The 13,193-nt window shown below is 42.3% G+C and overlaps 1 protein-coding gene across 1 annotated transcript; it reads right to left on the bottom strand.

Annotated features, from left to right (window-relative positions):
* Positions 1–197: 197 nt before the first annotated feature.
* Positions 198–6,141, bottom strand: LOC122002391 (uncharacterized exonuclease domain-containing protein At3g15140-like). The gene is made up of 6 exons (XM_042557544.1): positions 5,754–6,141; positions 4,605–4,807; positions 4,029–4,109; positions 1,140–1,265; positions 781–904; positions 198–606 (listed from the first exon to the last, which is right to left on the bottom strand). Exons 1-6 carry the CDS (start codon positions 6,087–6,089, stop codon positions 406–408), a joined length of 1,071 nt encoding a protein of 356 aa, XP_042413478.1. The 5' UTR covers positions 6,090–6,141; the 3' UTR covers positions 198–405.
* Positions 6,142–13,193: the final 7,052 nt, after the last annotated feature.

Genomic DNA, 13,193 nt, shown 5'->3' with positions numbered 1-13,193 from the left:
AATTAGTGTCGAACCAAAGCTCCATGATTTGTCTCCCTTCCAGATTGCAGGACAATCCTAGAGGGGCTCTCGGGTGAGAGGCTTGGTGATGATTATCACCTTTTGTTGCTATATAAAAAAATCAGTACTCTATCGCACTTCATTGTGGAAGTTATAGCTCTTGCACTAATTTAAAAAAAAAACTTACATGGATCAGATATAACGAAACACAGATAACTTGATTAGTTCCATGCATACAAAGGTCAACAAAATCTAGAGGCCTCAACTTATCTAAAACACATGGCAATAATGCATTCTGCACTTTCTAAATTTGTTGTCAACTTGTCTCCAATGCCCAAAAGAAACTTGCTCATATGAGCAGTGCTGTTCTGCCTGCAATAGTTCTTTACTCCAGAGTTCAGATGATCATCTGACTCGGTCCTTGAAAAGAAACTTTACATCAGCAGGAGATGACAAACTCCTCTTTGCAGTGATTTGCAGAATGGCTCCATCAACGAGCATACGTTGAAGAACTCTCGCTATATTCTTAGCATCATCAATTCCAAGGTGATGGCTACCCAACGATGGAATCTCCAGTTGTCTTAGCATTGTCATCATACCAGTTGCCTGGAATGAGATAGGAGATTAAATTGATAATAATGAATTTCTAAGAACACCCAAGTGAAATCATTGATAGTAATGAATTTCTAAGAACACCCAAGTGAAATTTAAGTACCAAACTGAATATTTTGAAGACAGACTAAACCACAAGACTACAACACAAAAAAAAAAATTACTTACCCTTCTCTTATAAAAGTTTAGGTAAACGTCCTTCAAATTGATCCATTCCATAAAGTATGAAGGTGTCTTTATCTTCAAAATCTTGCACTGCTCAGGAATCTTTGTTTTCAAGTCCCAATTTCCACTATTATCACAAGGCAGAGAAAAGCATATCATCAGATTATTTCTTTAATAAAAGGAAGCTGCTTAAACGTTAAACTCATATACAAGAAAGCAAAATCACAAGGACATTGTAAGCCTCTTATATTCCTACCTAACTCAGCGGCAATCCAAGCTGAAATATACATGAGCATCTACGGATTCACACACACATGACCATATGATGAAAGATAACAGGTACAGTTTGAACTAGGACTAACCAAGTTACAAATGCAGCTCGATTAAGTAAGCCTCGTCGCTCCTTGTCCCATAATTGATGACTCTGCATCCATAATTCAAATTCCTGAAGCACATCTTTAAATGGGATCGCAGTATCATGCCACACTCTGCAAATTAAACAAGTGATTTAAAATGAAGCACACATGAAGATAAAACAGTATAATCATAGGAAACCATTTAGAATATTATTACATGTCAGTATTGATCTAATGATCAATGTAGGAATGCATCAATTTAGATTAGGAATGATAAATGATAACATGACTTATTTAAACGGCAGAGAAAGGAGTGTTGCTTCCTATTCAAAGAGCCAAATGAACTTGTCACAGATAGTCATACAAAGACGATGGCATTCCTACAGGTGGCATATCTTAGAATTGATCAAAGGTACCTTCAGGTGGCATCAATTTAGAATAATGAAATGCACAAATAAAGTAGAGGCTTTCAATTCAAAGGAAATATGACAACAAATCATAAAGGTAAGGGCTTCTTGTCACAAACAAAAAGTGTTAAGAAACAAGTATACATTTAAAATTATATGCACACTTGACAAAATTATAATCGGACTTCCCATAACATGCAGTGGCTAAAAGGTACAAAAGACCACAAAAGCAATCTATAGTTTGATTGATCAACATATAAAGCTTTCATAATTGATGAAGATACATTAGATAATGGAGCTTGAAAAAAAAAATCTGAATTCAGACTGAATAAGGCCATATATTCTTAAATTTTGTGACAACTTAGATTTGGATTCTTGGCATACGTAAAACAAGAACCACCATCAATTTTCCTATTAGTATGAGCTTACACTACAACTAAGACGGAAAAAGTTTTTCTGTGTTTGGTTATTTTACAACATTGTTTCTAGTTCTGTCCAACAAGTCGAGCAATATTCAACAAACTTGGTTTAACCCATAGAACAATAAGTTCAGCAGAACATTCAAACTCCTAATGAAAATCACGCAGATTACTAAGTGAAGATAAGAGTAGAAAAAAGAGAATCAACTCTGACCACCTTAAAAACAGTAAACAACTAGGGCTTGAGCTCAATTGAGTATATCTTTTTATATAACTTTAATTGTTCTTTGCATCTTTTTGCAAATAGGAAGTTGCCAAATGGAAACTCCTACTATTTCTACATTAACTTGATAGATTGTCTACCGGGAAGTTACAAGAGCTTCATCTAATAAAGGCAAATGTTCTTGATCTGCAAGTTACAATTCTAGATGGATTGAAGATATAATTGAAAATGTGACAAGGATGAGCCTTAAGAATCGTATCTGCTAAAGGTGGAAAGGTCCTTGATCAAAGAAAATGATCAATAGTATCTTATACTATTTTTGGTTGCCTGTACTTGAAAGTGAACTTCTGAATGTACAAATTATGGTTGCTCATAGAATGTGAGTGATTACTCTTCCCCTTATGGGGGGTTTGGAGGATTTAGAACTTCTCCGAGGCATCTTTCAAACTATCCTTTCTATCTCCCTATTTCATAGCTAGGAATGGTCTCAATTCAATCAATGTAGCTAAAAATGGGTGGTAGTGTTAGTCTAAGAAAGTGCCATGACATGGATTTGCATCGAAACATGACTCCATCTCTAGAGGTAGCAAAAACATGAATGTGGTCAAGGTTTTTTAAAAAAGTATGCAGGCAGTATGTGATCAAGCCACCACATAATGCATATGAGCATATCAAATCTATATTCTTTTAGAAAAATGATATTAATTATTTGGCAATACGTATAAGATCACATTGATCTAAGCAACCCATATAAAACTCTTCCCACCACCTAGTCTCTTGGCGGTCGGCTATAAGCTGACCCCGTGATTTACCTCCCTTTACATAACCTAGGGGCGGATTGTGAGGGATGTCTAGGGTGAACGTAATCACCTTTTGTTACAATTGTTTGTTTAACAGACAAATTATTTTAATCCAATCGTGATAGTTTGGACATTGCAACATATAATGCCTCTACATAAGCATATGTGTCATATAATTGACTTTTTAAAACATGTGATTGAGATCTTACCTGGGACTGTCAAGAGCTGCCATATGGGTTTGATAAGTAGAAAGGGTGAGAAAATGGATTTCCCAAGCAAAATTGAATAAATCTTACTTTTGATGAGGTAAAGAGGAAAATTATATGTGCCCTTCCTCTTGTTCATCCTCTTCTTTTCTTCTGATTCCATTAGTCTAAAAGGAAAACATTATTCTTCCTCATCCTTTCTTCTCCTTCCATTAGTCTACAAAGAAAGACTTAAACTCTTATAGATTGTCCTACATCACCATCTTACTTTAGTTGTACTCCATGGCTGTCCCCATCTATCCAAGGCAAGTGTTTTCTTGGTTTCATTCAATTACTCATGTTTTCACTAAATTGACAGTTTGAAATCACTCAATTCCTCATTCTCCTAATGAAAATTGATGGACTAGATCCTTTAAGGTTGCAACCAACCACTGAAACTAATTCCATCTTTGACATACTCTTTAGGATTTATGCCAAATCTATCAAATATTGAGTAATAATTAATGAATTGTGAGAAAGAGCATAGAGAAAAAAAAAATTCTGTAGCTCATGTTCACATCTTCGAATTTGTAACCTTGAGTGATTAAAGTAACAAATAAAAAGGGCTTACAAGAACAATATTTAGTGATGCTCATTAAGCAGCAAACAAATTAAGCATATGACACCCCTACATCCATTATAACTTTCAAAACTAAAGCTGGGTTCACTTTTAAATAACAATTGCTGAATGAAAATGTCCAACACTAATTGTAATCTCAGATTCAGAAACATGTGAGAGGATATAAATAAATATATGGCAAAAGATGCAAATAGTCAATGAGTATAAACTGTTGCACATACCTATCGACCCCCAACTTCCCATACTTCCCTTCAATATACTCATTAATCCTGTGCTCGCTCATCATAGTTGGTCGTACAAACCTACATATAGAAAATGCATCTTGGTCAAATAATAATAATAATAATAATGGATATTTGCTCCCAACAACCAAAGTATTGCTTCTTAGTGAGGCCAAAAGTTAATATTAACTGAATACATCTTTTTTGATGAATAAAAAAGTGTAATAATTTAGAAAGGGCAATCTCACAACCAGACTTTTAATATGGTAAGTTGAATGGAGAAGTCCTGTTTGTTAAAAGTCGCATTCAGAATTCAATAGACACCCCTCAGAATTCATCAACGAGGCATCACCAATTGAACATAGTTCATTAGTGTCCTAGCTAGTACGAAGATGTGTCAATCATAGAATTTGATTATCATTAAGTAGTGTAGTGTTAGCCCCAACTATTTGGAGTTAGATAAATGGATCCTATTCTTACATTCATCTATATGCAAGGTTATTTCACTACTAATATTCAAATCATTTAAAAAACTTTGAAGCAAACAAGAATTTCCAGTTTTTTAAAAAAAAGTACCTGTGAAATGAATCAACATAATCCATACTCTTGGCATTGATCATCAGAACAGGAAATTCAAGAATCTCTACTTTACCCTCTAGATCCAAAACTAAAAGATAATCTAGATTCTGAGGCTTCAATTTATTGAGGGTCGTAATATTTGCTTTAAGATCTGCCAGGAAATCATGATTAAACTTCTCCAGGTGCGAAGCATCACCCATCTGCATATGATGAAGCTAATACTTAATAATATCGTTCTTCTCATGGTATTAAATGGCATTTTGTAGTCATATGTATTATATTGACCTTATTAGCATTTTCAACAGTTTATTATTTGTATCACATGTAACTGTAACTACTAACTAATGCAAACTGTTTTTAAATTCAATGCAACTTTTACTTGCAGAAGGGGGTTGATCTTTCATGCATTCTAAAATATGTAGTAGTATTTTAGTATCTTTATAAAATTGAATAAAATATAAAAAAAAAATTGTAAGAGCAAACCAAAAAAAAAAAATATTCTACACCCAATAAGTTGAAGATCATCCAAAAGCAAGAGATGTGAACCTTCTGGAAAAATATAATTGCAAACTGGCATACCAAAAGTCCAGGTGGATATTTTTATTTTTCCATCACCACAGGGTAGCAAGTCCTAACTAATAAAATCCGACAAAGACGTTCAGCTTCCTTATGATCAAACCACTTTCTACAGCCATATGTACTATTTTAGCACGTAAGCTCTGCATAGACTATCTGACAATTTCTTCCTCATGAAACGAGGATAATCAGTTACTAGTGGTATCGAAATGGAACGTGTGAGGTCAGTCAAAGCACAGAACCATGCATTGAGAAAAATCAACGGTGGTCTCAAAAAATCTTAACTGCAATGTGCGTGCATCCATGAATTTGCAGAATTTTTGCAATCCTTCAGAAAGTTTATGCAAATGGTAATGAAGCCCACAGCATTTCAAGATTGGGAATAAAAATGAAACCGGACCGACACTTGTTATCATTCAAAAGAAAAATGCGAAGAAAAAAAAATCAGTTAATCGCAGCTACCACTGCCCCATACACTCTTCGAGCTATAAAACTTCTCAAGAAAAAAAGAAGATCGCAGCCTTAAGATTCAGCACTGCGCGCCCAGGAAGCAGGACCTCGAAAACGTACCATGGTGCACCTGCCCTGGGTGTGGTAAAGGCACATGGGTTTCCATCGGCGAGTTATCTGATCATCGGCGACGCACAGAGGGGAGGAGCTCATGGAAGCGGGAGCTCCGGGACCCCGAGAGAGAAGATGAGTGTAACAGAGGGAAGGGCATGGAGCGAAGGAGCGAGACGAAGGAGTAGAGAGAGGAAAGAGAGGGAGAAGGAAGCGGCCAAGCGAAACCCTAGCCATGGACGCCATCGTCCAGTTCCAATCCAACCCACAAAGGCAAGGAATGGAATGATTTGCAGCGCCGGCGAGGGCGTGGCACGAGACCTGACAAAAGATAATAATGCGCATACGCTACATCTCGTTGTGTGCTGAGCTTAAGCTAGTGAAGAGAGGGAATATGTTCGTCAAAATGTCCCTTCATCTTGAAAATACCTAAATAGTTTGTTTAAAATTAGTAGAGGAAAATAAAATTGATAAAATATTTAAATTATAGTTTTATTTTTGTTGTTGGAGTTTTATAAAGACTAAAACTACCAAGAATAGTCAAATTATTTAAATAAATCATATATTTATATTCTTAGAGCTCATGAAATTATATTGGTATTTTTGATGCATCATATTTTTTAATTTTCAATCATATTTTTATATTTATCAAAGGATGTATTTCATCGGGCTACTAGTAACTCAGTCTGATTATATTTCATCCTTAATTATATTTCATCCCTGACCACTTTACCAAGGTGATTATATTTCATCCCTGATTATATTTCATCCCTGACCACTTTACCAAGGTGGTCATAAGACTTGACTGCTCGATCAAGCTAAGCTGTCGTACGATGTGTCTTTAAAACTTTTGAGAAAAATGATTATATATATATATATCGAGGACTTGGGTTCGCGATCGTCATTCAAAGTTTTTTTATTTTATTTATCAATGTTGAAAAGGCTCAAGCCACTTGGAAAAAGGAAGTGGGTGCTCTAGCTCCCTCCTTCCAAGTCGAGCACAAGGGCCCTCCGCCTCTCCTATGTCACAAAGATCATCAGTCAAGTCCTCTCCCCTCGGCTCGAGAAGGGAGGGTGGTATAACACGTGGAAGTAGAGTGGACCTCATTCGCTGAGCCTCGTCATTGGATACCTACTTTTTGTACATACTACCGGTCCAAAACGTACAATACCCATGATTATCATCAGTTCGCCCAAGATAAATGCCGAACAGTTAAGCAAGGTCAACCACCTCCCCAAATTGCTCCGCAACTAATTGGATATCAATCGCATAGCCCTAATACAGCCAATTGGTCGGCCAATACATGACAAATGCAAGGCCATCAAGCCTCTCCTAATGACAGCGTGGAGCTTGTTCAGACCAGGCAAGAAGAGAATCTGAGTAATCCTGTTATGAGGAGGGTCAATATGATCACTGGGGCCTCCACCGATGGCGACTCCAATCGAGCACGGAAAACTCGCAATCACTGGCTCGAGATCCACAGGGTTAGCTCTAGCTGAGAGCAAGTGGAAGGCCCCCAAATTAGCTTTGGGCCTCAAAACCTTGAGGAGATAGAACTCCCCCATGATAATGCCTTGATTATCAAAGTCACTATCGCCAATAGCAAGATGGCTAGGGTTTTCATAGCAAAGCTCTGTTAATGTCCTTTTAAAGATACCCTTCAATAAAATAAAAATTAACCAAGGTAAGCTCTAGCCTTTGGCCATCGTTTTATACGAGTTTACGGGAAATGAAGTACAACCGCTCGACCAAGTTTGAATATCCATCTCCTTGGGAGTTGAGCCCCTAATGAGGACTCATAAAAGTACTTTCATAGTGGTAGACACCCCATCGGCTTACAACATTTTCTTAAGAAGACCCGCTCTACATGAATTTCGAGCGACGATCTCCACCTTCTACTAAAAGGTAAAATTCCCTATAGAAGGTTAAGTGGGCGAGGTGAAGTCTAATTTCCAACCCGGCTCGCCAATGTAGTGCCCATGGCCAAACCTAACGACATGTGGCGAGTCTACATTTACTTCCAGGATCTCAGTAAGGCGAGTCCCAAAGATTGTTATCCTCTCCCCCACATCGACCATATGGTTAATTCTACCTCCGAGAGTGAGCTAATCTGCATACTAGATGTCTATCAAGGATACCACTACATCCCTCTCGCCCTAAAAAACTAAGAAATGGTTAGCTTTATTATCTCTTATGATACCTTCTACTATAATATAATGTTGTTCAAATTAAAAAATGCAGAAGCAACCTACTAAAGGCTCATGGACAAAATCTTTTGACAGTAGATTGAAAGATATTGAAGTATACGTGGATGATATCCTGATCAAATCCGCTCGAGTAGCAGACTTAATTCTGGATGTTGAAGATGAAGGTTCCTAGTCGATCGGCAAGAAGGGGATAAATTGCTTGAAATTAAAAGAATACCCTTTCTCGATCTTTGGACTAAGTTAGGTAAACACTTGTTTAGAAACAAAAAGTAAATGCATAAAATAAAGACAGAAGCATGAATATTTACTTAGTTTACAAACAGAAAATTATTAATCCAAGGCAAATGTAGCTCACTAAAATCTCATTTTTTTTCAAAGGTGGAGTAGTCTCTTACAACGTTTGAAAGCGTAGAAAAGTAAAGAACAGAACTAGAAGTTAAAGTACAAAATTCGTTTACGTTGTACTAAACTACTGAGATCGGAGCTTTATTTATAACCTGCTGGTCAAAACTTACTGTTTGTTGATATGGCAGCTTCGGACCCCTAGAAGGGCTCCAGATGTCTGAGCACTGATAAAACTTTATCTACGTCGCAATAGTTCTGCAAATGATAAACTTATCCTAGTCCGAGCGCCCGAACCGGTCAAAGCGTCCAGATGTGGATGACACATCACCGCTCAGCAGCGTGCGAGGAGGCGCCCAAGGCTGCCCCAGGGGGTCTGGGAACCCAGACAGTCAACATAGTGTTGACTGTCCAGTTTCTCCTCCGTTCTGACAACGTTTGCTTGGATGATTTCGGTCATCTAAAATAGGGTTCACCTAAATCCATTTTCTGACCTTCTCCTCGAGCAAGCTTCCGCTTCGGCTTCTCGTTCCTCGGAAATGTCACGCGCTTCCTTCTCGTCTACTAGCGTATTCTTCCACAACACCTCGTCCCTCGAACACACCTAGCCCGTCGACTCTCTCCCGTGACATCCTTCTCACTAGTTGCATCTTTCGCTTGACATCCTATGCTTCTAAATTCCTGCACACTTAGACACAAGACATCAAACATACACAGGACCTAACAGCAACTGGACTTCAACCGCTCAGACAATATAAGGAGGGAGAGTCGAGTCGCCTAGCAGCAGCTCGCCAAGAATACCTCCGCTCGGAGCGGTTCGGCGCAAAATTCGGTGGCAACGTCTCCTCAACTTTCCTCGAGGCGGTCAAGGTCACCATGGCGTACTTGAAGAAGGGTGGCCACCTTCCCGCGGGAATGCACATTCCAGCCTCCGACCTGGCGGCCATGATCGACGATATCCCGGACGCCTTTTTCAATTTTGAGGACCCTGAGTGAGGTGGATTCTTCCCAGTACTTCCTGTATTTCATCCGCTCAGCGGATGTAAAATTTTTGTACTTGCCGTTCGGCATTATTTTTCTTCTAATGAAATGCTGCTCCTTTGCCTTTGTCTTCGTACTCATTATCTATAATATTCTTCTGTTTGCTTAACGTTTATGCTTAGAGTCAGTCATGCTCTTAAGCGTTCTCCGTCACGCGGCCGATCGGCTTAACCCATTAAACAAATTTCGAGCGGGAAAGACTACTCGCGCTGCACGTATCTGGCTTACGTGAATTCAGCTACCGCCAAGTATCGAAGGACCAACCCCCGATCGGGCCTGAATGTTTTAATATTCGTAGTTTCTGCGGTTTCTTATTCTGATATTCGTTCATCCGCCCGAGGTATTATAGTCGCCGGACCGACTCGATGTTTGATGACGGGGCTCGTCGGCGCGTATATTTATAGCCGATCGGCGCGGCTCTCGATCTTTAACGACGGTGTTCGTCGGCGCGGATGTTTATAGCCGATCGGCGAGGCTCTCGATCTTTAACAACGGTGCTCGTCGGCGCGGATGTTTATAGCCGATCGGCGCGGCTCTCGATCTTTAACGACGGTGCTCGTCGGCGCGGATATTTATAGCCGATCGGCGCGGCTCTCGATCTTTAACGACGGTGCTCGTCGGCGCGGATGTTTATAGCCGATCGGCGCGGCTCTCGATCTTTAACGACGGTGCTCGTCGGCGCGGATGTTTATAGCCGATCGGCGCGGCTCTCGATCTTTAACGCCGGTGCTCGTCGGCGCGGATGTTTATAGCCGATCGGCGCGGCTCTCGATCTTTAACGACGGTGCTCGTCGGCGCGGATGTTTATAGCCGATCGGCGCGGCTCTCGATCTTTAACGACGGTGCTCGTCGGCGCGGATGTTTATAGCCGATCGGCGCGGCTCTACGGTTTAACGTCTGGGCTAGACGGCCTTGAAGGCTAACTCCTCACCAGGTCGAGCGACCTTGGCCTTCATAACTTAACTCGCGCTTGGATAGTCTTTGTGCCCTGCCGAACGTCACGGGTCGTTTGCTTGCGAATCCAATCGGCTGGGAGGCCTTTACTATTCGGGCGCTTGGTTCGGATAGTCCATATGCCCTTTTCACCTAGCTTGGAGAACGTACTCTTGGCAAAACAGCTCAGGGTCTGCTTCGTCGAGCATTTTGGCTCGGATAATTTACCTCCATCCGGAAGGTACTGGGTCTTCGATCTTCGAGCGCTAGGCTCGACCCATTTACCTCCGGCTGAACGGCGCGGGGCCTTCGTTCCTCGAGCGCTTGGCTCGGTTCTTAATCACCATGAAGATAGGCCGCTCGGCCGAAAATGCCAATTGCGCGCATTATAACATTTTGCCTTCTACATTTCAAATATACAACCAAACGGAAAATATACAGCACATATTCTATTGGTGCACCTTTCACCCTGCCCGGTAAGGCTGGAGGTGGTTCGCGCTCCACGGTCTATCTAGCTGTCGGCCGTCCTCATCCTCCAAATAATATGTGCCCGAGCGGAGCTTTTCGATGATTTTGAATGGGCCTGCCCACGGCGCTTCAAGCTTGCCAACGTCGCCGACCGGTTTGATTTTCTTCCAGACAAGGTCGCCGACCTGGAATGATCGGGGGATGACGCGGCGGTTGTAGTTTTGCTTCATTCGTTGACGGTATGCCATCAGCCGAACGGATGCCTTGGCTCGTTCCTCGTCAATCAAATCCAGCTCCATGTTCCTCCGATCGGCGTTGTCTTCATCGTACAATTGGACCCGGACGGACTCGACGCCGACTTCAACCGGGATGACTGCTTCGCCGCCGTACACCAGATGAAAAGGTGTGACGCCCGTCGCTTCCTTAGGAGTTGTCCGGATGGCCCATAAAACGCCCGGCACTTCATCCGGCCAACTTCCTCCCACGTGGTCGAGCCGAGCGCGCAGAATACGGAGGATTCGGCTTGACCGTTGCTTTGGGGGTAAGCCACGGACGTGAAGTGTTGCTCAATGCCATAGCTTTTGCACCAATCTTCTAGCACCTTCCCTGTGAATTGCCGCCCATTGTCGGAAACCAATCGGCGAGGGATACCGAACCTACAGATGATGTGTTGCCATATGAATTTTTTGACCATCTGTTCGGTGATCCTAGCTAGTGGCTTGGCTTCCACCCACTTGGAGAAATAATCGACCGCCACCAGCAGAAATTTCCTCTGCCCGGTCGCCATCGGAAATGGACCCACGATATCCATTCCCCATTGATCGAACGGACATGAGACGGTTGATGCCTTCATCTCCTCTGCCGGTCGGTGGGAGAAGTTGTGATACTTCTGGCACGAAAGGCATGTAGATACTGTCCGAGCGGCATCTATTTGTAAGGTCGGCCAAAAGTATCCAGCCAGCAGGATCTTCCCGGCTAATGATCGTCCGCCCGGATGCCCTCCACACGATCCTTGATGTACTTCTTGGAGAATGTAAGCCGAGTCTTCCGAGCTCACGCATTTCAACAGCGGACGTGAGAAAGCCTTCTTGTAGAGCTGATCACCGATGAGTGTGAACCGACCGGCCCTCCTCCTGAGCAGCTGAGCTTCTTCCCGATCTGCCGGTGTGGCTCCCGAGCGGAGGAACTCTATGATGGGTGTCCTCCAGTCGCTTGGAAACGTGAGGCTTTCCATCCGGTCGACGTGCGCTACCAGCAATACTTTTTCAATTGGTTGCTGAATGGTGACCGACACTATAGAACTTGCTAGTTTGGCCAAGTCATCGGCTACCTGGTTCTCCGTTCGGGGAATCTTTCGAATAAGGACCTCTCGGAAAGTAGCTTTGAGTTTTTCAAAGGCTTCAGCGTAGAGCTTAAGCCGAATGCTGTTGATTTCAAAGGTGCCAGAAAGTTGCTGAGCGGCCAACTGTGAATCCGAATAGAGTGTCACCCGACCGGCTCCTACATGCCGTGCTGCCTGCAGTCCGGCTATGAGGGCCTCATACTCTGCTTCATTGTTGGTGGCTTTGTAGTCCAGCCGGACAGATAAGTGCATCTTTTCTTCTTGGGGTGAGAGTAGCAGTATTCCAATCCCACTTCCGAGCCGAGTGGAAGACCCATCCACATATATCCTCCACATAGCTTCCGGCTCTGGCCTCTGCACTTCGGTCACAAAATCAGCCAAGGATTGCGCTTTGATCGCTGAGCGGGGCTGGTATTGGATGTCAAATTCACTTAGTTCTGTCGTCCACTTGATGAGCCGTCCGGACGCTTCTGGATTCAACAACACTCTTCCTAGTGGACTGTTTGTCCGGACGATGATGGTGTGAGCTAAGAAATATGGTCGAAGGCGCCGAGCAGCTAGAACCAAAGCAAAGGCCAACTTCTCGAGCCCGGTGTAACGAGATTCAGCATCTTTTAAAATATGGCTTAAAAAATACACCGGCTGCTCTTCGCCGCTCGCTCTCACAAGTGCTGAGCCGACAGCGTGTTCAGTTGACGACAGATAAATATAAAGTGACTCACCCCCGATCGGCTTGGCTAGTATAGGCAAAGAATTAAGATATGTCTTCAATTCTTCAAATGCCCGGTCGCATTCCTCGTCCCAGTGAAATTTAGTGGCCTTGCGCAAAATTTTGAAGAATGGTAGGCTCCGGTCGGCGGTTTTGGAGATGAATCTGGATAAAGCAGTTATCCGACCGGTCAATCGCTGCACTTCCCTTGTATTCCTTGGAGGTGGCATGTTTTGCAGAGCTTTCACCTTGCTGGGATTGGCTTCAATTCCCCGCTCGGTCACTATGTACCCCAAGAAACGCCCTCCTTTTGCTCCGAACAGGCACTTTTGAGGATTTAGCTTGACTCCATATTTGCGCAGCGTTCGGAAGGTTTCTTCCATGTCCTTGAAGAGGTCGGCCGCTC

The sequence above is a fragment of the Zingiber officinale genome, chromosome 7A (genome assembly GCF_018446385.1).
Source record: "Zingiber officinale cultivar Zhangliang chromosome 7A, Zo_v1.1, whole genome shotgun sequence".
In the NCBI taxonomy this organism is placed as follows: Eukaryota; Viridiplantae; Streptophyta; class Magnoliopsida; order Zingiberales; family Zingiberaceae; genus Zingiber; species Zingiber officinale.
Note: the sequence above shows the minus strand (reverse complement) of the source record. Positions and strands in the feature narration are given on the sequence as shown.